This window comes from Bos indicus, chromosome 14, assembly GCF_029378745.1.
Source record: "Bos indicus isolate NIAB-ARS_2022 breed Sahiwal x Tharparkar chromosome 14, NIAB-ARS_B.indTharparkar_mat_pri_1.0, whole genome shotgun sequence".
In the NCBI taxonomy this organism is placed as follows: domain Eukaryota; kingdom Metazoa; phylum Chordata; class Mammalia; order Artiodactyla; family Bovidae; genus Bos; species Bos indicus.
In genome coordinates, this window is record NC_091773.1 from 44,019,280 (window position 1) to 44,046,526 (window position 27,247).

At 37.1% G+C, this 27,247-nt stretch overlaps 1 protein-coding gene across 1 annotated transcript in view; it reads left to right on the forward strand.

The window, feature by feature from the left end:
- ZBTB10 (zinc finger and BTB domain containing 10) overlaps nucleotides 1-21,846 on the forward strand; it is a 39,290-nt gene extending 17,444 nt beyond the window's left edge. Inside the window, exons 3-6 of the mRNA XM_019973822.2 lie at nucleotides 6,689-6,787; nucleotides 9,184-9,360; nucleotides 9,564-9,736; nucleotides 9,979-21,846. Coding sequence (XP_019829381.2) covers nucleotides 6,689-6,787; nucleotides 9,184-9,360; nucleotides 9,564-9,736; nucleotides 9,979-10,284 — 755 coding nt within the window. The 3' untranslated portion in view covers nucleotides 10,285-21,846. The remainder of the gene's footprint in view (nucleotides 1-6,688; nucleotides 6,788-9,183; nucleotides 9,361-9,563; nucleotides 9,737-9,978) is intronic.
- Nucleotides 21,847-27,247: the final 5,401 nt, after the last annotated feature.

Here is a 27,247-nt window from a genome sequence, read left to right on the forward strand (position 1 = left end):
TCCTGATTTCTCATTAAGAGTTGAAGAAAGCTTCACAGAGTTGGATCTTCTTTTGTGTAGGAGTTTGCCAGGAGAGGGTGCAAAGTGGCAAGAATTGAAGGGAGTAAGTGAATAGAAAGGGGAGTGTAGTAGGGATAGTGAGGTGGGGTCAATAGGTTGGGGCCAGGTTGTAATTCTCTGACATGGTAATAAATTGTGAATTCTATTTCACAGACTGTGAGCAGTGAGAGGTTCTCAATTAGAGATGCAATCTTGTTTATTTATTTGCCTTTAACATAAAAGCATTTGGAAGGTATTATTCATGGATTGGAGTGGAGAAAGTCCTGAAGAGACCTGTAAAGGCCCGGTCATGAAAGAAATAACAACCTTGTTTGAATAGAAGCAAAGAAGAAACAGTGGAGCCTAGTCTAGTCTGTCACTTGAATCATCACTGAGTTTGGGGGTAAAGGGAAACTACAATTTGTTGAGTCTCTCGGCTGCCATAGAACTGTCAAGGGTGCTTTATATAATACATTTGCAACTGAATTTTCTCATCACTGAAAAAGGAAAAAACCTTGACTGCAATGAACAAAGGAAAAAAAAAGTCTATAACAGTTTATGAAAAAAATTAGCCTTAGTCCTCAGAAACTGTCTTCAGAGAAAATTGTTTGCCAGTATATATTTACATGAAAACAAAAATTGAATAGATATTACTGAGTTTTTGTAGGACGGAGCTGTCATTGTTCCTATAATCTCGATTTCTGATATGCTCTCATATGTCATTCTTTTCAAGAATATTTGTGTTTTAAGAAATTCTGGATTAGTCTGTGCTTGCCTCGTGTGTGGAATTTTGAGAACCAAAAACAAATGGTCAGGAAGACCTCCTTCCCAACATAGTTTTGTTGAGCACTTATAGGCAGGTGCTGTACAAAGCACTAGATGCTTTGCAAGTGACGCTCGTGCCCTCTGTGGTCCACGAGAAACCTATAACCACATGCCCCAAGATTAACCTCATTTAATGACGTCATGATTTATGTTCCACTTTATAATTTGTACATTATTTTTATTTACTGAAGTTACTTTTCATAGCACCTTTGTGAAGTAGGTAAATATTGCTATTCATTTCCTCGTGGAGAAAATAAAGTTACGACTGTTAAAATTTTAAGAGAAGGTAAAGGCCAAGATTTTTACCATGTCATCCTTTCCGTTGGTTGGTAATCAGATTTTTAAAAACCCATGAATGAGATGTCAGAGAAGAATAAAAAATTAATTCAGAGGTGGAAGTTGCTTCAAAGATAGACAAAAATGTATGTAAAGGACAATGACAGCTTATAACTAGGTACACTCAAAAATTTTGGAGTTGGGTTTTTTGTTGTTGTTGTTTCATTGGATCTTAGTTGGCGTGTGTGATTGTGAGCAGGGATTGAACCCAGGCCCCCTGCACTGGGAGTGTGGAGTCTTAGCTTTTGGACCAGCAGGGAAATACCCAGAGATGTTTTTACTAAATAAAGAGATTAATAAAGTGAAGGCTGATTTGCCACAGAACGCTGATAGATTTTTATTTTTTAAATTACAAAAATTTCTTTGGACGTGCTACATGGCATATGGGATCTTTGTTCCCTGACCAGAATGGAACCTGTTTCCCTTCTTCTCTTGCATTGGAAACACAGTCTTAACCACTGAACCACTGAGGAAGTCTAGTCCTTATAGATAGGTTTATTTTTTTGGATTTAGCAGTATCACTGAATGGTATCAAGTATCACGAGGAAAGTGAGTGAGTATAAACGATGGGTATACTTCTGCACTCTCATTTCCAGCGTTGCAGTTGTACCTTTTTTAATTACCTGCTTTAGTGCCAGGTTTAGTGCTCATGTTGTCAGGAAGCAGTGTAATACTGTTAAAGAGCAGTGCAGCACTCTGCGGTAGCTTTAGTTTCTTCTTAAGGTTGAGAATAAGAATATTCTTACTGCATAAATGTGTAGTGAAATTTAATGTGTTGTGTATATGTCGATTGCATATACAAAAGGACTTTATGCGTAAAATCAGGGGTGTATTTTTTGTTTCATTTAGTGGGAGGATCACCTATTCACTGGCAAATGCATTTGAGAAGGATTTCCATAGGAAGGTCATGAATTTCGTTTATCAGGGTTTATTTTTTTTTAATGTACTTATTTATTTATTTGTGGCTGTGCTGGGTCTTTGTTGCATTGCAGGGAGCAGGGGCTACTCCTCATTGCAGTGTGAGGGCTTCTTGTTGCAGAGCCCTGGCTTTAGAGCACAGGCTCAGTAGTTACGGTGCACAGGCTTAGTTGCTCGGTGACATGTGGGATCAGACTCATGTCTCCTGCATTGGCAGGTGGATTCTTTACCACTGAGCCACCAGGAAGTCCTAGAGTTTATTTTTTAATCCTATGCTTTTTCGAGAAAATGAATACAGAGTTCCTGGTGAAGCAGAATATGATTCTTACATCAAATGAATGGTTGGTTGCCTGGTTTCTATCTTATTCACATCAACTCAGCTGATTATGGAGAAAGCAATGGCACCCCACTCCAGTACTCTTGCCTGGAAAGTCCCATGGACGAAGGATCCTGGTAGGCTGCAGTCCATGAGGTCGCTAAGAATCGGACATGACTGAGCGACTTCACCTTCACTTTTCACTTTCAAGCGTTGGACACAGAAATGGCAACCCACTCCAGTGTTCTTGCCTGGAGAACCCCAGGGATGGGGGAGCCTGGTGGGCTGCCGTCTATGGGGTCGCACAGTCGGACACGACTGAAGCGACTTAGCAGCAGCAGCAGCTGATTACAAATAAGTTTCCAGATGGTTTGAAATAAGATACAGCAGTGATAGCATGTACTGATTACTAAGTTAGGTGTGCTTTTATGAAAGCTATTGTCAACCTGGAGGAGCTCACTTGTTTTGAGATTTATTTTTTATATCAAGAACCAAGTAGTTTATGCCTTTCAAAAGGTTTTTAATATCTGTAGTATGGATATGACTTGTTCTTGTACACAGAAACAGTTGGTTGTTCAGTCGCTAAGTTGTGCCTAACTCTTTGTGACCCCTTGGACTGCAGCACGCCAGGCCTTCCTGTCCCTCACCATCTCCTGGAGTTTGCTCAAACTTAAGTCCATTTGAGTCAGTGATGCTATCTAACCATCTCACCCTCTGCTGCCCACTTCTCCTCTTGTCCTCAATCTTTCGCAGTCAGGATCTTTTCCAGTGAGTTGGCTCTTCACATCAGGTGGCCAGAGGACTGGAGCTTCAACTTCAGCATCAGTCCTTCCAATGAATATTCAGGGTTGATTTCCTTTAGGATTAACTGGTTTGATCTCCTTGCTGTTCAAGGGACCCCCAGGAGTCTTGATATTATGGCAGAAAGTGAAGAGGAACTCAAAAGCCTCTTGATGAAAGTGAAAGTGGAGAGTGAAAAAGTTGGCTTAAAGCTCAACATTCAGAAAACAAAGATCATGGCATCTGGTCCCACCACTTCATGGGAAATAGATGGGGAAACAGTGGAAACAGTGTCAGACTTTATTTTTCTGGGCTCCAAAATCACTACAGATGCTGACTGCAGCCATGAAATTAAAAGACGCTTACTCCTTGGAAGGAAGGTTATGACCAACCTAGATAGCATATTCAAAAGCAGAGACATTCCTTTGCCAACAAAGGTTCGTCTAGTCAAGGCTATGGTTTTTCCTGTGGTCAAGTATGGATGTGAGAGTTGGACTGTGAAGAAGGCTGAGTGCCAAAGAATTGATGCTTTTGAACTGTGGTGTTGGAGAAGACTCTTGAGAGTCCCTTGGACTGCAAGGAGATCCAACCAGTCCATTCTGAAGGAGATCAGCCCTGGGATTTCTTTGGAAGGAATGATGCTAAAGCTGAAACTCCAGTACTTTGGCCACCTCCTGCGAAGAGTTGACTCATTGGAAAAGACTGTGATGCTGGGAGGGACTGGGGGCAGGAGGAGAAGGGGACGACAGAGGATAAGATGGCTGGATGGTATCACTGACTCGATGGACGTGAGTCTGAGTGAACTCTGGGAGTTGGTGATGGACAGGGAGGCCTGGCGTGCTGCGATTCATGGGGTCGCAAAGAGTCGGACATGACTGAGCGACTGATCTGATCTGATCTGAAGAGTCTTGAAAGTACCATAATTCGAAAGCATCAGTTCTTCAGTGTTCAGCCTTCTTTATGTTCCAACTCTCACATTCATCCATAGCTATTGAAAAGACCTCAGAAAGAATTTACTTGCCGTCTATTAATGTTTTAGATTGAGGTGAACATTCTGTACTAGTGTCCATGTAGGATTAAAGATCACAAACTAAATCCTAATACTTCACAGATGGATAGGAGACAGGAAGTGTCCATTAAGACCTAGCTGAGGAAAGCCTTCAACAAATAACTATAGAATGTTATATAAATAGAAACACCCTGTATTTACAAACCTACTTGGCAGAATTTTAAGAAATGCCCTGTACACACTTTAGAGTGACTTTTTTCGAAAGATATTGGGAAGAGTAACATTGTTTGAATGATTTTAATTTTTTTTTGAAGTTTTTTTAATATTTATTTTTGGCTATGCTGGGTCTTCCTTGCTGCATGCAGGCTTTGTCTAGTTACAGTGAGCTGGGGCTGTTCTTTCATGTGGTTGTGTGGATTTCTCATTGATGGTTGAAATACATTTAACTTATCAAAGGAAAGCAGAGTCATTAGATTTCCATTAATTTATGGTTTATGGATGTTTATATACCAGAAAATTGACAAAATTATTCTTTACTTCCCCTTATATTTTTGCTGTACCAGGCACCTTGCAGAATATTAGTTCTGTGACCAGGGATTGAACCCAGGCCATGGCAGTGAAAGGGCTGAGTTCTATCCACTGGTCTGCCAGGGAATTCCTGAGATATGTTAAGTTAAAACTTAATAACAGGTTGCAAAGGGCAGACTATTCAAGCCAACAATTAACAGCACCTGTTGAAAAAGCCTTTTAAAGTCATGCATTACTATAAATACTGGGAAAATAAAATCTAGATAGTATCCCTGCTATCAAGGAACAGGAAAGGATCAGTGTCTGTTTACTCTTCCTTCTTTACATGTGAACTACTTGCTTATTCTCCTGACTTCCAACCCTTTTACTCTAGGGAGTAACTTCACATTCTACATTTAATGTTACAGAGGAAATAAAAGCCAATAGAGATGTAGTCTCTAAGTGCCTGTCTTCAAACCTGTCTCTGTATGTATACTGATTGCTAATGCTTCTGGATCCCAGACTTGTTAAGAATCTTACAAATTTGATAATTCCTTCTCTTTGCAGTATTTCTCTTTGCAGTGTCCTCTCTTTTTCTTAATGACTTCTTCCTTTCAGCATTTAAACATGTTTTAATTTTTGCCTTAAAAAACCCAAACACTTAACCTCTATCTCACTCTATCCCTTTACAGCCAGATTTTTCATTGTCTGTCTTGTGTGTCTAATTCATCTTCTATTCATAACACAAGAGTAGACCGTAGCAGTGGGAAGATGCTAAGTGAAGTGAAATCGCTGTTGTTTCCGACTCTTTGCCACCTCGTGGACTGTAGCCTACCAGGCTCTTCCGTCTATGGGATTTTCCAGGCAAGAATATCGGAGTGGGTTGCCATTTCCTTCTCCAGGAGATCTTCCCAACCCAGGGATTGAACCCGGGTCTCCCGCATTGTAGGCAGATACTTTACCGTCTGAGCCACCAGGAAAGTCCCTGATGCTAGATTCTTAAATTGTTTAGTCGCTAAGTTGTGAGTGACTGACTCTTTTGCTGTCCCATAAACTGTAGCCTGCCAGACTTCTCTGTCTATGGGATTTTCCAGGCAAGAAGGAGTGGGTTGCCATTTCCTTCTCCAGGGAATCTTTCCAACCCAGGGATCAAATCTGAATCTCCTACACTGGCAAAATAGGAACCTGAATATTAGGAAACTTGTATTGTAAATTAAAGAATTTTGAAGATTATACTAAAAACTGGTGAAACATTGAAGATTTTTAAGTAAAGGAGCAACATAAAGCTTAGTGTTTTAGGAAGATCTTTTTGGCAATGTTGTGGGAAATGAAGAATGTATTGTATTTTGGAGCAAGGAGACCAAGAAACTGTTTGAGTAATCCAGGAGAGTAATGATGAGTTCTGAATTAAGGCAGTGGTAGAAAAAAGAAGCAATGCAACAGATTCAAGGGAAATAGTTACACCTTCCTTTTACAAATGTAGGAATTACATCTTCCTTTACAAATCTAGTATTGATTGATCTTTCCAATTCTGAACCAGGACAGAAACACTAATATTTTATACATCTAGCACTTAGTACTAGCAGCTGCAGCTATCTTTTGGATGTCAGACACCATACTTGGCTTGCGTTAACTGATTAAATTTCTGTATCAGATCTATGATACAGGTGGATGCATATGAGGATATCGAGGCATGTGGTCATACAGATGGAGCTAGGTACCTAATTCACCTTGGCTCTAAGGCTCATTCTAATCCAGTGTGCTGTTATTCCTGTGGCTGAAAAACATGTCTTATATATGCTTTTATTCCTTGTAGTGTTAAGCACATAGTAGTTACTCAGTACTTGCAAATATCCTCTATTTAGTCTGCATAAGAAACATTTCCAAGAAGAGAGTGGTGTTTTGGGTGATGGCTATGGTGTGGTTGTAAATAACATACTTTTGTATCTCCTTTTCAGATCTGGATGGTGCTCTACTCTCAGGGCCAGATTGTGATAGGAATGTCAGTGCAAATTTATTGACTGAAGCCAGCTCTGGTCAAGAAGGAGGTGATGCTGGTAGGTATAGTAGAATTTTAGCAGGAGTACCTTTAAGAGGATTTGAAGTTTTGGAATGTGTATGTGTTTATCAAGGAGCTACAGCAGTTTCTTTTCATTAAAGGAAAGTGTTAGGTATTAATATAAGCACTTTCAATCTGGCAGCTAATGTTGATTACAGAATTTAGAACACTGGTAAATATATGAATAGGTGTTTCTTTTTCTTTGAAGGAGACATGTTAAAGCTCTTAACTATCAAAAGCAAATAATAGATTGTGGCTTCTAGCTAGTGTATAGATGGGATGAAAATGGTAATTATCAGAATGGTTGACTAGTGTATTTTAACTAACTTTGATGTAAATTAATAATTTGGTTGTTGATGACTATAGAAAATACTAATTCTAAAAAAAAAAAAAGAAAATACTAATTCTAAATAGTGATATTTATAACTGCTTTGTGGGAAGTGTCCTGCACAAGAAGACAAAGAATCCATGAGTATTCCAAAGAATAATATAGGTAAATTAAGAAGGGAGAAAGCTTTCTTTATAGAATGTCAGGCTAATAAGTGTAGAAGAATGATAAAATACATATTTTTGCAACCTCCAGGGGAAGTAGTTCAAAATCATCGTTAGATAGTAAGCCACTATTGATAGGTTCATCCCATGATGCCTGGGTGAAAGTTTGTTGTAATCATCAGTCTTGATTATATCATTGATCCAAATAAAAAAGAGACATTTGCTTGGGGATAGTTGGAAAAGTGAATATGTAGTATGGTTTAAATGATATTCCTAACAATATAGTAGTACATAAAAGGGTACATGTGCATCCATAGAGAGAAAGCACGTGGCAAAACTAACATTTGTTGAAGAAAGTGATACAATTTCTATAGCTTTAGAAATCTTTTAAGCAATTGGGATAACAGTAGTACTCCTCACAGAAAGCTCTTGGGCTTTTGAATATACGGTGTGCACAGACCAAAATTAAGCTATAATTCTGAAGAAATTGTGTTAAGGTGGTTTCTCCTAACTGTTGGGGGAAAAAAAGTTTTGTTTTTGTTTTTTTTTAATTGGCTGCTTTGGGCCTTCTTTCCTGTGCACGGGCTTCCTGTAGCTGCTGAGATTGGGGGCTTCTCATTTTCGTGGCTTCTCTCGTTACAGAGCAGAGGTTCTGCATGCATGCTGTGGTGCAGGGGCTTAGCTGCCCCAAGGCATGTGGGGTCTTCTCGAATGAGGGATCAAACCTGTGTCCCCTGCATTGGCAGGCAGATTCTTAACCAGTGAACCACCAGGGCAGTCACTGGATGATGTATGTTTTGGACATTAAGAAATATGGAGATGAACAAACAAGCACAGTCCTTGCTGTTAGAGTTTACTTTGTTTTGCTCTGATTTGGACAAGAGCTATGAGTCATAAAACTCAAAACTTTATTTAGAAGTGTGAAACTGAAAATTGATTAACCTTCACAGGCTACTACTCCCAACCTTCCTCCTTCTCACACATACAAATGTGGTGTCTCACTTTACCACAAAGCGGTATTGCATTACAATTAAAATATGTAATTATGGATCCAGAGGACTTTCCTAACATTAAAAAACAGTAAGTGAAAGTATTCCCAGTACAAAACAATTTACAGTAGTAGTAATGAATCACAATTTTTAAATACCTTAGAGATTTTTTTGTATTGTGGATATTAGTAGTTTCACTTTCTCCTTAAGAGGGAAATCTTAAGTTCTTTTTATTTTTCTAAGAGGCAATGTATTTGGCAAATAGATATAGAAAATTGAATTCTTAAAAAACCCATTTGGCAGGCATTCATTTATAAAATTGTGTGTATGGGAGAAAAATTGCTAAGTTCCTGCACAAGTGTGCTCTATGTATATATCCTAGAAAGGAGTGTTCAGGCAGAGGACAGCGTAAGTGCAAAGTGCAAAGGCTTTGAAGTAGTAGCCGTTTTACCAACATGGAATAGCACAGAGGCCAGTGTGGTTGGAATAGAATAACCAAGAGAGTGGTTTGGAAGCAAGGGCTAGATCAGTTAAGGCTTTGTAGTGTATTGGTAGTCTTTGGCTTGCACTGTAAGATCGTTAGTCCAAGCAGACTTTTTAGTGGAGTAGTATCTGGTTCTGATTTAAAGTTTTTTAAAAATCTGATTGCTGTGTTGAGAATGAGCTCTAGGAAGGCACCACGGTGTGAGCTTGGAGACAAACTGATGGCTATTGAAAATAATCCAGAGGCAACAGTTGCTGATTAGTTTGGATAGGGTGGCAGTAGTTATGGGGGATTCTGGATATGTTTACTTTTATATTAGGCTGTTCTATCATGATGCTGATAAAATAGTTTTATATCCATCTTTTTAATTCCAGTAAGAGTCATCTTAATTACCATCATTATATCAAAATCACTTTTTAATTGTATTAGGTCCTTCACATGATTTCAAGTATGGCCTGATGCCTGGCCCTTCTAGCGATTTCAAGTATGGATTGATACCAGGTACTTCAAACGATTACAAGTATGGATTGATACCAGGTGCTTCTAACGATTTCAAGTATGGATTATTGCCTGAATCTTGGCCAAAACAAGAAACTTGGGAAAATGGCAAGTATTAGTCAAAACATCTACAGAGCTCTTAATACCATTTTTATCAATTAATTAAAAGCTTCCACATTCTGGGTTTTAAAAAACTCAGATGGTAGTAGCCATACAATAATCCCTATTCTCAGGAATAGGCAAGCTTTTGACAAGTTTTCTGTTTAATGTATAATAATAAGTGCTTTTTTGTTGTTTTTAATTCTCAAAAGGTGAATCATCTCTAATCATGAACAAGTTAAAATGCCCTCATTGTAGCTATGTAGCCAAATACAGACGAACACTAAAAAGGCATTTGCTCATTCATACGGGAGTCAGATCATTTAGCTGTGATATTTGTGGAAAACTGTTTACTCGAAGAGAACATGTAAAAAGACATTCCCTGGTAAGTAACTTTAACTGATCGTTGAGATAAACTGTGTTTGTTTAAGGTATTTTAACACTATTACCTGCAAATTTTTGCTTTAAACAATGAATGTTATTTGTAAAACCAGTACTGAACTTCATACAGAAAGATAATGGTATATTTACTCTTTGTTAAATGGGAGGTTTAATTTGAGTGGTTCAGATGTATTATATTGTCTGTACTGTCCTAACATTGGGTTTTTTTTTTACTTCTTCAATTAGGTGCATAAAAAGGATAAAAAGTACAAATGTATGGTGTGTAAGAAGATCTTCATGTTAGCGGCCAGTGTTGGAATAAGACATGGATCTCGGCGCTATGGTGTCTGTGTAGACTGTGCAGATAAATCACAACCAGGAGGACAAGAAGGTGTAGATCAGGGACAGGATACAGATTTTCCTCGGGATGAAGAATATGAGGGGAATGGTGGAGGAGAAGCTGATGAAGAGCTGGTTGATGATGGAGAAGATCAGAATGATGCATCTCGATGGGATGAATCAGGAGATGTTTGTATGTCTCTTGATGACTAACTGACCTTCTATACTCCTCAAGGATGCTGCATTTGGACATAATATGAATCAACAATTTGGATTGTTGAACTTGAAGGCTTGCAAAATATGGTACATGCTGGATGGTAGTTACATTGCTGTGAAAACTGTAGGGTCAAAGCCTTATAGCAAAAAAAAAATTTTTTTTATATTTGCACAGGACTGTACAGCAAACAACCTTGTGGTTGAATTACATGGAGTTCACACATCTTCAGTCAGTTATCAAAGTAAAAATATTTTTTATTTATAGGATATACAGTAAGTATTTGGATCCTCTGAAAATATAATACCTGTTCTTAAAAAGCTTACATTCATGTGCCACTTTAACATGAATGAAGAAAATTCGTTTATTAAGAGTACAGTGACAGCTGACCTAATTACTCTGTCCATCAAACCACTCAGGCTAGTTTGTACTAGTAGAGTTTTGTTTCTATTTTTATTTTTATTAATTTTATTTTTTTTAATACAGATTTTCAGTGAGGGGCCTTTTCAACCCCATTGGTTCTACTTTTCTGTATTTTTCACTTTATTTTGCTTCATAACTTAAACCAAGTCTCTTCTAGTCTTAGGTATTATTTCTCAATTTTGTGCTGATGGGCATGTTTATAAGAACTGGAGAGGTAATTTATTGGAATGAACTAACTGACTTCCTCCATTCCCCCTTTCCTTTCTGACATGAATTTTACTACTTTATAAATGAAGAATGATGTTGCAAAGTACCGTGGTGAGGTTGACAAATACCACTAAAATGATTATGATTTAAAAGTAACTTTCTCCTGCTGCTCTAATCTGATAAATGGTTACTATATGACGTTTTCTGACAAGGCATTTGGTTTTGGGTATCTGTTACTTTGGCACTACTCTTGTTTGCTTCTTTTTTATTTTTGCCAGTGTACTATACCTCAGTCCTATTTGAAAAGACAGAAGTCTAATTGAAAGAAAAGTCATAGAAATAATAAGTAAAATGATTTGCTTTATAATTTATCCTCCATGTCCAGTTTGGTTAGCTTGTTATGCAATATAAGTGAAATATCAGGTTTTTACTCCTGTGCCCTTTTATCATTAAAATTAACACAAAAAGCGCATTCTCTTTTGTTTCATACTTATGGGGTGTTCAGGGTTTGAAATTATGATAGATAATTAATTTATTTTTCAATTCCTTGAAATCACTACATCTTGATATATATATATAGTCTTTTTAGTAGTCACCATGATTCAACAATCTGCAAAAGTCTTACAAATAAAATATTGCGAGGCTTTACAATTTATTATTCTGTTCACTAAATTCTTCAGGATACAAGGGATGATGTATTAAGTTGAAATCGCCAGATTTATTTAGTCTGACAGATGAATTAACTGATTGACTCACAGCAGCATTTCACATAATTGATATTAATATGCACAATGTTTATCAGGAACATACTGTATATTATATAAGATTGAGGGATATCATATTTTCAGCTTTCTTTTAAATAGAAATTGAGTATATTTTCTTATTTTATATCAGGTAACTAAATTATGCTAGTCATGTGGAAAAAATTGCAAAGTACACTTTGACAGACATAATCCTTTTGGTGCTCCATCTGATCAAAGTTGAAAAGACTGGGTTTTTTAAGAGACAGGCTTTCTTACTGTCTCTGATTTCAGTAGAAAGATGGTTTAACATTAGACATTGATGCTTCTGCTTGGATAAATCAAAGAGTACAGTTACATGGTGAGATGCATCATTTGTCACCTAAACTTTATCATACTTTCTATAAAACTGAAAAACTGACATGAACAGTTTTGGTTTGGTTTTTGTTTAAGACTGAAGAGTACATCTTTTTCTCAGTGTTCTAGACAAATGAGTAAAATGTAATTCTGGTGGGGTCCAAAGTAGACGTTAGTTGGGCAAAGATACTATGAATGGAAAAGTATTTTAAACGTAAAATGTTCTGCTTTGTGAATATGTAAGTATAGTATAAAGATTTCTTTCATCCCATTTATCCCTCTCCTTTAAAATAAACCATAGTTTACAATTGGTAGATCTGTCTATATATAAATATATATTAAAGAGAAAAGATATATATCTGAAAATCACCTAAATCTGCTTTATTAGACTACAGTTCACTTATTGCATAGAAACTGGACTTGGCTTTACATTCTTAATGTACTTTTACTTTTCCTTAAGATATGAACTTACTCTCTTTAAACTGAATTTTCTTTACTACTTAAATTGTTTATGTATATCTGGTAAATTATGACCAAATTTTTGTTAGATTGCCTACAGTAAATTGAAAATACACACTTGGTACACTACGGATTGTTGTGCTTTTGTTTTGGTTTTAGTTGGAAACAAGGTTTGATGTAGATGGCTTGTTACTGTTAATTTAAAATATTCTATAATTATTGTCCATTACCTTCTGTGTTGTGTTGTGACAGATTTGGCTATATTTTTAGTCAACTGAAATAATGATACTTTAAGAATTTGTTTTTAGAAAGGTAATCCAAAGGAAAAATGTTTATACTCTTGAATATATTAGCCTCAGCCTATATAAAAATTTCTTCTTTTAAAGTAAACATTTTACCAGAAACAGAATTGACAGATTTTTCTACTTGCTGACTGCCTAACTTATTTTGTTTCGTGATCTTGAAGGGACTGCTTTTTCCCTTCTAGGTCTTTTTTAAAAAAATAGTTTAGTACTAAGGTATACTACTGGATGTTTCTATTTTTTTAAGTATATTCTTTTTCTGACTTACAGTACAGTTTCAGGAAGTTGATAGATACTAAGAACTCATGATTGGTCTCAGAGAGGTAACAGTGGAATACTCGTAATTTTGTCTGTGGCGCCCTGGCGGAATTATGTGTTACACATTTGCTGAATTTTTCTCTTGTAACTTATATTTTAAATGAAAAATATTTTAGATCTTTTATTTAATGAAGGGGGAGAGTATAAACTGTTTATTTCCTATTCATTTTGTAGTAACAGACCCTCTCATATAAATCAAGATATCATGTATTATTTCTTAGGAGTCTCAGAGGCAATTACTTCCATACAGCCCCTGCTTTTTCATTGTTATTGGCCCTTATTTTTCACATTCACTAGATACTTTGCTAAATTTCAGCATCCTAGCAATTAAGAGCTAAAAAAGAAACATTATAAGGGAAAATGGAACAATAATGAATAGCTTTGAAATCTGGGGGGAAAGCATGAGCTGGTTTTTTGGTAGAGCCATCCTGCTGAGGAAGAGTGAGATGAAGTTTATTCATGTATGTAAAGCACTTAGAACACTGCCTGGTGCATAATAGTGACATGACACATCTTAGTTGTTTAATAATATAGGAGAACCAAGGGGGAAAGGAGTGGAAGAATAGAGAACGGGGAATGAAAAAATTGGGACTTAGAAATTTGTATTAAAACATTGTGTTATAAAAGGCCTGATAATGACTAGTATAATATCGGGGATAGTGTGATGGAAGAAGGGTCTTAAAAACCATAAAATTTAAAACCAATAAGCTCTATTACATTTTTAGGATATTGTCAGCATAGGATGAAAAAGTTATTTTTCTGAATAATTCCAAAAGCTAGCTTGTTTTTAGTGCCTGCACATGCCATTGCGCTTTACCTTATCAAATCCCCTATAAGTAGGTGCTATTGTCTCCATTTTATAGACAAGGAAAGGCTCCATGAAATTGCCTAATGGACTAATGTAACAGTCACTACAAAGTAGAGCTGGGTTTTGACCAGGTCTGATTCTGAAGCCCATGCTCTGTTTAGGGGGCTCTGTTGCTCCAACTTTTGTAGGATTTTAGCTCTTTAAAGTGGTCTGTCTATGGAGACACATTTTCCATATAAAACAGCTATGTTAGGAATTTGAGTGTCTGTCTAATCCTTCCTCCCCCAAATGTCCTTAACTACTCTTGCCTCCTAATACAGCAATTGTTACACCACATGATTATAAACAAGATACCCTTCAGTGTAGCACATGCTATTAATTGGCTGTAGCATTTTCATTTTAAAAGGATGATTTTTAACTGAAGAATTAGATATGAACCCGTTTTTGTGCCGTTCAGTCACCCAGATCCTTAAACTTAACTATGGTACATAATATACATGCTTAGAACTAACATATTTTTTCTTAGTCACTTTAGGATTTTAAATGGAAAGGTTTTTTTTCCCTGCTGTATCCCTACTTTCAAGTGAAGTTGAGCCATTCAAGATATTTAGTTTAAAATGTTTTAGGGATAAGCACATTTTAAAAGATGTTTTGTAGCCCTGAATTTTATGACATTGGGTACTTAAAATTTAGAGTATGCTGCTTATTGAGAACAAAATTGGATTAAGGAGAGGGTTGGTTGAGGCCATTATGAGATGGGAGAATCAGCATTTTAAAAACACTGTAAACAAAAGAACACTTTCTGCCTGCTGTTTGTAAAAGCTCTTTGGGAAGATCTTTTACGAAGACCAATTTTTAATGTAATTTACCTACCTAGTATAAGTGTCCTAAGACATGTATGTAAACTTCCACAATGTTTTTTTTTTTTTTTTTTTGGTCTGTGTATTTAGAAAATACACACGAATCTTTATCAAACCTAAAAATATAAACTTGTGAGCACTGAACTGCTTCTGGCTTTGTGAATTTTGTTGACTCTGATATTTAATGCAGATTGCTTTTAACAACAATAATTTAGACTAACTGGGTATGGGAACTCCTTTGTAAACTTTTACTTATGTATAATTCAGATACCTTTGTATTGTAGAATATTAAGGTTTATCTCTTTTTATGTGAAGTGCATAAAGGCTCAAACTACCTCCTAGTAGTAATTCTTGGAGAGCTGCTTTAATTAATAGAAAGCAGTCATTTATAATCAGCATATCTTTTGTCTTTCATCTGTATTACTTTTGGAATTCTCTACAGGTTGTAGATAACATTGAAATATTTTCCCTGAAAGTACATATTTCTGGAAATGGGTTGAAAAGCAGAGGTAAACTACTTCACCTATATTTATTGCATATATAGCAGATTAATGGGTTAACAACTTTCAAGTCTTTGAAACTTTAATAATACAGAAAAGAACATTTTTTTGTGGTGATGGTGTTAAAGTAATAGAACAAAGGACTGGATACCCAGACTTTTAGTTATTAAATGAGAGTTTTGATTTAGTTTGGAAAATGAAGAGGGGATGCCCATATTGCATACAATTCCTAGTGTCTTTAAAGTACTAAAAGAACTCTCATGTGGCAGTAGATATATTTTAATGGTTTGTGTAGATAATATTCTCTGTGGTTCCAAGGGGTTAAGATTGGACAAAAGATGAAGTAGGGATTATTTGAGGGGAAAAAACAACCCTTTCACCCAAAATTTCAATTTCAAAATGAATTTTTTTGGTTGTGATTTTTCTGAACCATTGTAATTATCAACTTTTTGTTTTGCTTAGAACATTGTTAAAAATCATGTATAAATATCTCATGAAGCACATTTTGACACCAAAATGGACACAGCTAAAACTTAGAAAATCATGTTTAGCTTTATGGAAAAAATTGTTACTTGAACTTTTTTCTTTTTCACGAAAAATCCAGACCAATGTTTGGAAGATGGTGTAGGAAATTCAATGATTGGATCTGTAATTAGATAAGAAAATTAAAGCTCTTTTGAATTTTAATAACTGAACTAAAGGAAATTTAAAAATGGAATACAGGAAAGTTAAAAAATAGGTTCTATAGTTGCATGGTGCCTTACATGCTATTAATACTACCTTTTGAATCCGTCGTCCGTCCCCCCCCCCCCCCCCGCACCAACAGTCCGTTTGGCAATAAAGTACTACTCTTCCAAGAATAATTAGGTATGTTTTAGTCTCTTAGTGAAAGATACCCAAAAGACAGTCCTCTTGAAACATATCCCCAACAGTTGTTGAGAGGACAGTATATAAAATGGTCTCATTAGTTATTAAAAAAATTCTTAGAAGACATTTTATAAAGATTTAAGAGTTAACCAATACAGAATCGATTGCCAGGGAGGTCACTACAATGACTTTATAGTCAGTTTTAGATCAGGGCTCTTCAACTTTCAGTGTCTTACCTGTAACAAATTCATTGAATAAATATTTAACATTTGGGAAAACTTTTGAAATTAAAGACTGCAAATTATATTCAAATAACAGTCCTGGCACATAGAGCTCAAAATTATTTCCTAAGTGAAAGATTAAAGACATAAACATTTTTAAGGCTTTTGCCTGCTAGTATCTCATGGCATACAGCTTTCAAGTCAGTTTTCTTTAGTTTGTGTTGTGCCATGCGTAGGATACATGAGGTCACACTGGGCCCTAGGGACCCTTCAGTACCACCATAGGTGTCTATACCCAAAGACATAATCAAACCCGACCTTTGGCAAATACTACCATAGAGATCTCGATACAAATAGTGATTTTTTTTTTTTTAAGCTACACCATCTCCATAACTTCAGCGACAAGATTAGACACTTGCTGCAAAATTTTAATAACTGGCATAGCTGCCGCTGAATATCTTAATAGTGTATATAAGGAAGATGTGAAGAAACTAGAAAGAAAACCCTATTGGAGTTTATTCCTTCATGTAGTGTAGGCTGCAACAGTGGTATAGATGAAGATGTGTGGACCTGATGTTTTACTTACTGATAGAATTTTTTGTATTTGTGAAGAGGCATGTTGGGTGTTAGCATTTGTATTTTATAGTGGGAAAGAAAAATGTGTTTATCTGTCCCTTGTTCTTAGTCATCTACTTGAATTTTGTTAGCTCCTGGATTCCTAAACAGAGATGGTAGTATTTACATAGAGACGTAAGTGATTCCCCAAAGCAGGTTTTACCATACTAAATTGTCAAGTAATTGCCACTTAAGTCATTAATTAGCTCATTCCAAAGAATGGCAATTATGGGAATTGGATCAGCCTCCAAGAGTTCTAACCCAAGGGCTTAGACGTCTATGGCAAAGAAAGTGTGAAGAACTTAAGAATTACTTTGTGTGTGTTAGTTGCTCAGTCATGTCTGACTGTGACCCTATGGACTGTAGCCTGCCATGCTCCTCCATCCTTGGGATTTTCCAGGCAAGAATACTGGAGTGGATTGCCATTTCCTTTTCCTGGGGATCTTCCCAACCCAGGGACTGAACCCAGGTCTCCTGCATTGCAGGCAGACTCTTTACTGTCTGAGCCATCAGGGAAGCCTAAGAATTACTTTAGCTCTAGGTAAACAACTAGAATTTTATATATGTAGGTATAATTTTTCTTCAGTTGATAGTCTTAAGTTTGCTTCCTTATAAGATTTTATTATTTCATAGGTTTTGGGGCATTTACCTTGGAGTCCTACCTTAGACTTAAGGCAGTTTTTTTGAGCCATTAATCATCCTAAACTTTTGCTGTGTTCCTGCCTTCTGAAGGTTGCTGACTTTGGGGCACCCTAGTCTGTTTGCTGGCCTTCTTTGTTACTACTAGTGACCTATACCACTCTCAAAATGTAAATTCCCATTTCAGCCAATGGACTCTATTCTTCTTTGGTTATACATGTGTTTAGCAGATATATTGAATACCAGTTTGTGAGAAAATGATTACCCATGATGGATAATGGGGTCACACTGCGTTCACTATTTTACTCTCAACTATTTGGGATGAGAAAAGATGCAAAGTTAGACAATCAGGGAACTTTATCAAAGAGGCCTTTAATTTCAGTGATTTTTAAAAGTGATTTAGTAGAAGGGTTGAATGGCTGAAAATATAAAATGGTGCAGATTGTTAGTAATGCATACACAACACTTTGCCTTCTTCCTCTTCAGTGTAATAAAAAGGAGATACTTTCACCTTGAAAATTTACTACTTTCTATATGCCTCCCAGTTCTCTGTAAGCTATACCGGACAAGTCTGTAGTATTAGACAGGCTCTTCTTTTTTTCAGAAGACCCGACTGTACTCAGGGAAACGGACACCTTAGTGTAGAGTCTCTGTACTGTTAGGGGGAACTAGATGATGAAATGACTCTACCTAGAGCTTTCTTATCCAATAAAAGTTGTTCACTCAATTGCAGGAACTTGGGGCTGATGTTCATTCCACATTTTTTGAATAGGGAAAGAATATCACCTTTGCTCAAAGGGTGAAATCACAAGCTTCTATATTCCTCCACGTCCCCATCCCAAGTTATTCTTAAATAGCTTAAGATTTCTACTTAATTTTGATGTACTTTTTTAAACAGGGCATATTTAAATGAAGTCGCTCAGTCGTGTCTGACTCTCTGCAACCCTGTGGACTGTAGCCTACCAGGCTCCTCCATCCATGGGATTTTCCAGGCAAGAGTACTGGAGTGGGTTGCCATTTCCTTCTCCAGTGGATCTTCCCAACCCAGGGATTGAATCTGGGTCTCCTGCATTGTAGGCAGATGCTTTACCGTCTGAGCCGCCAGGGAAGTCTGGCATTATTTATGCATCACTAAAATTAGTCTCACCTCATTCAAAATTCGAATCATCTAATATTCCATGTCTATATGTGTTGTATATTTTACAGTTTGCTTTTCAGTCAGGATTCTGATAATCTTTAATAGGAGTCAGCAAATCTTTTCTGTATAGGGCCAAACAGTAAATCCATCAGTATATATACTGAGGAAGGATGTGCCTTCTTAACATCAATGAATTTCCTTTCTAGGATTACAAACGGAGAAGGCAATGGCACCCTACTCCAGTACTCTTGCCTGGAAAATCCCATGGACGCAGGAGCCTGGTAGGCTGCAGTCCATGGGGTCGCTAAGAGTTGGACATGAGTGAGCGACTTCCCTTTCACTTTTCACTCTCATGCATTGGAGAAGGAAATGGCAACCCACTCCAGTGTTCTTGCCTGGAGAGTCCCAGGGATGGTGGAGCCTGGTGGGCTTCCGTCTATGGGGTCGCACAGAGTTGGACACGACTGAAGCAACTTAGCAGGATTACAAATCTGGGGTAACAGGATATAACACTTCGATGGCACCATTTTATTGTACAGGTTTTTTTGATGTAAACCTTTAAAAATTTTTTGTTTACTGTGTTTTATTTTCTATTCTTTTGTTTTTGGCTGTATTGGGTCTTTGTTGCTTTGCACAGGCTTTCTGTGGTTGCAGCAAGCAGGGGCTACTCTTCATTGCAGTGCATGGCTTCTTGTGGTGGCTTCTCGTTACAGAGCACAGAGTCTAGGCATGCTAGCTTCATTAGTTGGGCACACAGGCTCAGTAGTTGTGGCTCATGGCCCTAGAGAACAGAAATTTGGTAGTTGGAATCTTCCCAGACCCGGGATCTAATCTGCATTCCCTGCATTGGCAGATGATTCTTACCCACTAGGCCACCAGGGAAGTCACAATGTGGACCATTTTTAAAGTCTTAATTAAATGTGTTAAAATATTGCTTATGTTTTCACATTTTTGTTTTCTTTGGCCACTAGGCATGTGGGATCTCAACTCCTCAACTAAGCACTGAACCCACCCTCCTTACATTATAAGACTGAGTCTTAACCACTGGACTGCCAGTAAAGTCCTCCTATGGCACAGTTTTAGATACCACCTTGGCTGTGATGAAACAAAAAGATTTTAACAGGAAATCAGATAAATACATCCCAGTATACAGAGTGTCCCCTCCCATTCCCTAGTTGCTAAATGAGAAAAGTGAAAGTCACTCAGTTGTGTCCAACTATTTGCGACCCAATGGACAGTACAGTCAAGTCCATGGAATTCTCCAGGCCAGAATACTGGAGTAGGTAGCCATTCCCTTCGCCAGGGGATCTTCCCAACCCAGGGATTGAACCCCAGTCTCCCACATTGCAGGTGGATTCATTACCAGCTGAGCCACCAGGGAAGCCCAAATAAGAGAGAATATGTCAAATTCAGAAATATATTCAGAGCTTTAAGAAGAGATTTTAACTTGCTGATAAAAGTATGTATACTTCTAAATTAGACTTTTATTGCCACTTAATCCTATCTTTACCCTATGTTATAAGATTCTTTTATATATATATATATGGCACTGAGTGCAATGGCACCCCACTCCAGTACTCTTGCCTGGAAAATCCCATGGACGGAGGAGCCTGTTAGGCTACAATCCATGGAGTTGCTAAGAGTCGGACACGACTGAGCGACTTCACTTTCACTTTTCACTTTCATGCATTGGAGAAGGAAATGGCAACCCACTCCAGTGTTCTTGCCTGGAGAATCCCAGGGACGGGGGAGCCTGGTGGGCTGCCGTCTATGGGGTCGCACAGAGTCAGAAACGACTGAAGTGACTTAGCATAGCAGCATGGCATTGAGTTTCTATAGCCTTTAGAATGTAAGCTAGGAGTCTACACTTAAAAAAGGTGTACTTAAGTCAGTTAGACTTGTGAGTCATCCTGGACACAGTTTGAAAATACTAAGCTTGTGAGTAACTGAGCCAAGATATGTGACCTGAAAAACATTCTATCAAGCTAAAGAAAACTTCCCAAACTAAAGACTCATACTGAACCAGAAGCCTGTGTCATTGTTTCAGACACATGTAATTGCCCATTATGAGCCCCACTGAGGACACTTCTCTTTGTGTTGCTCGGCCTCTTGTAGTAGACTCAGGTACATGGCAAATGAACAAATAACAGCACAATTATTAGTCACAATGTCTCTTCACACACATTTTCAGCATTGGTCTAAAATAGTTCCAAGAATCTTTCCTCAAGGTTAAAATTAATCACAACAGATGGTCCGATTTTAAGAGATTTGGAAAAAGTTTTGTTGCTCTGTTAACGTGGTACTGTCCCATCAAGTGTGTCAGATATATCTAGAAAGGACACAGTGATGGAAGGAACTCTGAGAAGAACACTTGAGATAAGCAGGGGTTCTTATCTGGGCATCCCATTCACTCCTCAACCCACTGCACCTTAGAATGCTAATTCAGTATTTAAAACTACTTTCTTAAAAGGCCACTAATGAAGTTGCCAGAGCCCCACCTCTGCATCATTTCACACTGTTAGTGACTAATTTCCTTCACACACCTGTCCTCTTACTTGACCCTGTATGCATCAATATTCTTTTCTTTGCAGGGCACTCTATCAGTGTTCTTTCCCATGGAGGGTGGTGTGTGCGCTCAATTGCTCAAGCGTGTTCAACTCTGCAAAAGCCTCATGGAGTGGAGCTTGCCATGCTTCTCTGCCCATGGTGGTGTTAATTACAAATGATCACAGTGACCTAAATCTTGGTTGACCTCTGTCCAGAGTTTACAAGTATTTGTTGAAATGACACTGTGCATTGTTTGATCCACAAAAGATTTTCAATCACATTCTAATTTGGATCACTGTTCTTCAGTTTCTCGTGGATGACCGCAAGGGTCTTTAGATTTACATTTTGGTGTATGGAGTCTCATCATGATCATAGCAAAGTTACTTTTAGAAAAATTACAGCCTTGATTTTTTTGAAGCTATTCAATGTATGCTAGCCATGTAAACAAAATTTGATGTGATGTCTAGCTGACTTGATCATGTCATATCAATATGTATGTATCTCTGTTAACTATGCAGACTAATAAAACCTTCAAACTGAAGGGACCTGAGAAAAACATACACATTTGTTATTCAGTCTCTGCTTGAACTGATGCCATCAATGTTCATCTCCAGCTCATAGAACATCTGTGTTAGGTTGAGATCCTTCTGTTCTCTAAACTGAGTTGAGTTGAAATTTGCTTATTCCCTCTCCCAATGCCACATGAAATCCACATAATGCCTCATGTAACTGTGGAAACTGAAAAGTAAGGTACATTATATTTTAGGACTACTTAGGGCCTTAAATTTTTCCTCCTAGAAAACAGTATGTTTTCTGTAAGTATAAAGTCAAAAATCCATACTGTTCATTCTTTTCCAGTTTAATGTTTCATTCTTCATTTTTAGAGCTAAGAATCAAATATTTAGTATGAAAAACTGATGTCCAAAAAAAGACTTTAAAGTACCCAGAAATATTTCTTGTAAAGTAGAATATTAATTTGCTGGCACTGGTATATAACACTTAAGATTAAACTTGCTTCTCCAAGATAAGATTAAGTTTGCAGCTTGGTATAAAAATTTAAATGTTACTTAATCCTAGCTTTCAAGAATTCATAATTAATTGATTTCTTAATGCAGTACAATTTTATTGTATAAATTTAATGATTGAACTCCCTTTAGAAAATGTATTACAAGGGAGATAAGAGTTATTTTTTCCTTTAATTGCATTTCAGATCATATTCTAAAAGCAGTGAGAAATATTTTTATTAAATTCTTATAAAACTTCATGCCCAAGCCATCCGTCTCCCTAGCAGCAGGATAGATTTACAACTATGGCTAATTTGTCATTTTTATACTTAGTGTGAAAAAGATGACAAGTACAGTCCTGGTGCGCTTTTGTCACCAAGATGAAGACTGGGAATATTGTCTTTATCAGGGAGCCAGTTTAAGTCCCAAAATTATTGAATGCTCATTGGCATAATATTTCTTCTCAGTGTTTGAACTCTAAAAATACATGAGTGGGAATATCCATAAAAAGTTATCCAGAATGCATTTTGTAAAGTTTACTGCATGCTGTTTGAAAGTTAACCCTGTATCTTTGTTTCAGCACAAAATACAGGAATATGAGCTGAGGATCTGAGGATGTTTTGCCTGTGTAGGTGATGAATTTCATTGCAGTTTTTCATCATTTATGGATATGAGAAAGAAAAGGGCATGTTTTCACCTTTTAAGTATTTCTCACTGACATCGTGACAGTTTGTTATAAACTTATGTTTAATGTGAGCAGTTTCTTTATAGTATCATTGTAGACCTCAGAATGGCAGAGGTTTTTCAGTTTTTTTGGAAACTAAGCTTAAATGATGCAGATGTAATTTGCAGGCAAAAATGAATAAATTTGCATTGTATAGTTTGCCACTGTAAAAGTCCATTTTCTGCATATAATGAAAGTGAAGAGACTTGAAAAATCAGATTTGAGAAAGTTTCCAACATATATTGCCACTAATGTCCTGCTTTTTAAGTAGAATCTTTTTTAAATATTTTTATTCATTCATTCATTCATTCATTTTTGGCTGTGCTGGGTCTTCACTGCTGCACATGTGCTTTCTCTAGCTTTGGCAAAGAGGAGCTACTCTTGGTTGCACTGTGGTGGCTTCTCGTGGGAGCACAGATTCCGGGGAGTCAGGGCTTCAGTAGTTGTAGCTCCCAGGCTCTAGAGCCACAGGCTCAGTAGTTGTGGCACACTGGTTTAGTTGCACTGTGGCATGTGGTGTCTTCCTGGATCTGGGATTGAACCCATGTCTTCTGCATTGGCAGAAGATTCTTTACCACTGAGCCATCAGGATAAGTCATCAACCATCTTATATTTCCACCTTTATTAATATATTAGTATAATTAATTGTTGGAGATGAATAATGAGGCAACTGCAAAGGCAAAATCTGGTATTTTGTATTTTCTTAGAAGGACTGTCGGGCTTCCCTAGTGGCTCAGATGGTAAAGAATCTGCCTGCAATGGGGGAGACCTGGGTTTGATCCCTGGGCTGGGAAGATCGCCCTGGAGGAGGGCATGGCAACCCACTCCAGTATTCTTGCCTGGAGAATCCCCATGGACAGAGGAGCCTGACAGGGTATAGTCCGTGGGGGTCACAAAGAGTCGGACATGACTGAGCGACTTAACACACACCACGCAGAAAGCAAAATTTATGCTGTTAAAGAAAATTGTAAGCACTTGAAATTGTACTATGTAATTGAGTCCCGTCATAATTTAAGTACAAAGTATTTTCATTGTAGGATTAATAGTTAGAATATGGTATATATTTAAGACCTTTTATAGTTTAGTTTCAGAGTTGAAATCTTTCTAAAGCTTCTGAAAAGTAAAGGTATAACTCATTTATGTGGCTGTCTTATGGACATTATAGAAGGGACTTTTATATAAGTCATACGAAGCAAAATGTATTGAAAAGAGTATTCCTTAACAAAAGTTTTCATGATCTGTAGACATGATGTAAAAAGGTTTCAGAATAAACTATAGGATTTCATAGGAACTTTACTTGTTTGAGCAGGTAAATTTGGAAACTAGAGTGTTTTCCTTTAATGAATCCAGTCTACTTGGTATATTAGATAATTATTATCATTCAGTTCATGTCTGTTTCTTTAGTTCTATTAGAGACCCTTTGTTCTTTCTTTGGTAAACAGTGATCTAAATTATCATATATGCTGCTGTATTCTACAGTGATTAATTAGCATAAGCTATTCAAACACACCAAGGCATTTCTATTTTAAAATCCATCCTTGAAGAGAAAATAACACTATAAGATAATTGCTAGTAACAGTATTCATTTTCTATATATCTATTTAACTTATTTACAATGTGAATTTTAAAAGTGAGTATTTTGTTTGCACATTTCTTTTTCCTGTTTGCATTTTACTCTACAGTCTCCACTCACTTTTTCCAGTTCCTGCTTTAAGCCCTTGCTTACCTTCATGTGATCTTCGTCTGACTCTTAGGAGTTATTTTTCTCTAGCTAAATTCTTTTAAAATCTAGCCATGTTTTAGATATAAATACAAAACAAAGTGAATTTGAATCCTTTTTTTTTTTTGCCAAAATAATCCCAATTTTAAAAAATTTTTATTCTAATGGAAACCATGTAAATTTGCTGCTTGATTCTGAGTACTTCACCTCCAGGAACTGTTTCTTAGTGAATTTTTCTCTGCCTTAAATTTGGCTATTTTGCCCTGACTATGACCTTTCTTATTTCAGTCTAACTGGCTAACAAATGCAAAACAAATCTCAAAAGAGGACCATTGTTTTCACTTCTAAATAACCTTCTTCAGGGATTTTCAAGCTATGCTCTGGGATCCTAAGAGTCTTTGAAGATGCCTTCCTGGGAGTGGGGTTAGAGTAGGTGGGACGCTTGGGCCTTCTGCCAAACCTCAGCTTCACTTTATCCTGCTATGTTTTCAGGGCCCAGTAATTACAAAAAAAAAAAACTTTTTTAAACCAGCAACTTAATTTAAAGACATTCATGAATAATTCATACTATTAGTAATTAATGATAGTAACAGTAGCTTTTGTTTATAGAGGTTTGTCATGTGCCAGACTCTCCAAGTATTTTCTAACGTTAATCTATTAATCCTTAAAACAACCCTATAAGATTAAGCATTTTTGCTATTCTTATTTTACAAAAGAGGAAACTGAGATTTAAGGGTATCAAATAACTTTCCCAAGGAACCACAGCTGCTAAGTGACTCTGACTCAAATCTGGGTGTGCCAGTTAACATCTTTGTTTAAGTCAAGAGTGGCAAATACTAGGCAAGTGTGCTCCCACCCTGTGCTCCCACCCCTGAGGCAGACAGAGCTAATAGCAGAAAACAGTGTTTCTTACTGATCACCAACACAGCCTTAGAATCCTTCTCCACAAGGTACTATGGGCAGTCACTCCTAACCCATTGGTGTTGGCCATCTTCTTACCCTACGTTAAGGTACTGGTTATAGAAAAACACCAAATTACCTTTGATCCTAGATGAAACTATTTGATGAACAAAAATCTGTAATGGTACCATCCTCATTCTTGCTAACTTCTAATAGAGGCTGTTTGTATTTGTATCTTGTATAAATTCCTAAGTTAGTTATAAACACTATATAACCCTCAACATCAGGATAGTTAAGGTTTTTTAAGCTCCTCTTTGCCTGCCTGTGGGAACAAAGACCTAAAGCAATTTATATTCTTAACCTAATATTTTAGATGTGAGGTGGAGGTGGTGAGGGAGAGGGTGGAGAACTTACAATTGAGGTAAGTCTGCCAGTTTCCATATTGTAGAATGGAGAATTCAGTGGTTTGAATAACTTTCACTATTTCCACTACCAGCACGCCCTGCCCAGGAATGGCAGAGCCATAGGATTGGGTGAATGCCCAAACATTTATAAAAGGAACACCCACGCCCAACCCCCAGCTGATTTTTCAGTTGTTCTTGCCAGGAGGTAACCAGTAGTTCCTGTGCTGTGCCCATTCTTACCAGAGAAAGCTAGGTGCAATCTAACTTTTTCCTTTTAGGTCCAAGACTTTTAAAATGACTCATAGTAGTTTCTGCTCAAGACACATCAAAAGAGATCCAAGACTATATTTAGGAACTTGCTATGAAATTACCTGTCAGTTGCAACCAATTTTTCCAATACAGTATATATATATAGTCAGTAGCAAGTAATTTATAATTTTCAATACACAAAAATAACTTGTCATTTTTTGTTGTTAACTGGTATCAAAATCTAGATTTCCTTAAATGGATGGACATCCCTACAGTGAAATTATATAACATTTGTTTAGCATACACATTAGTGTACTGGAATGACCTTCATGTGACCCATTATCATGGAACCCATTAACTCCTTGTTCATAAGAATGTTTGAATATGTCTTAAAAATGTTCTCTATTTGAATAAAGTTTCTTCCTAAAAGCTATTTTTGATGCATCTCTATTTGTAAAATTATAAATTGCTAGGCAGTGATAAAGAGAGTAAATCACAGTGACCGGTTTTGATTTGACACTTGGATGAAGTGAAAGTTAGTCACTCAGTTGAGTCCAGCTCTTTGCTACCCCATGGACTGTAGCCCACCAGGTCCCCTGTCCATGGAACTTTCCAAGCAAGAATACTGGAGTGGATTGACATTTCCTCCTCCAGGGGATCTTTCCAACCCAGAAATCGAACCAGAGTCTGCTGCATTGCAAGCAGACTTATGTCTGAGTCACCAGGGAAGCCCTATGGCTACTAACTAGGACGTTATCTGGAGTTTAAAAAACCAACCTCCTGCTGATGAGGATGTTGGAAAATTCTATGCGTGTAGTGTATAGTGAGCTCCATGTACCTCTTTTCTCCTGGCTTTTACTTTTGTTAAATGAGAGAATAAAGCAGCCGATTGTAAATTGTTCTACTCCCTGGTGGCTCAGACAGTAAAGTGTCTGCCCACAATGCGGGAGACCCGAGTTC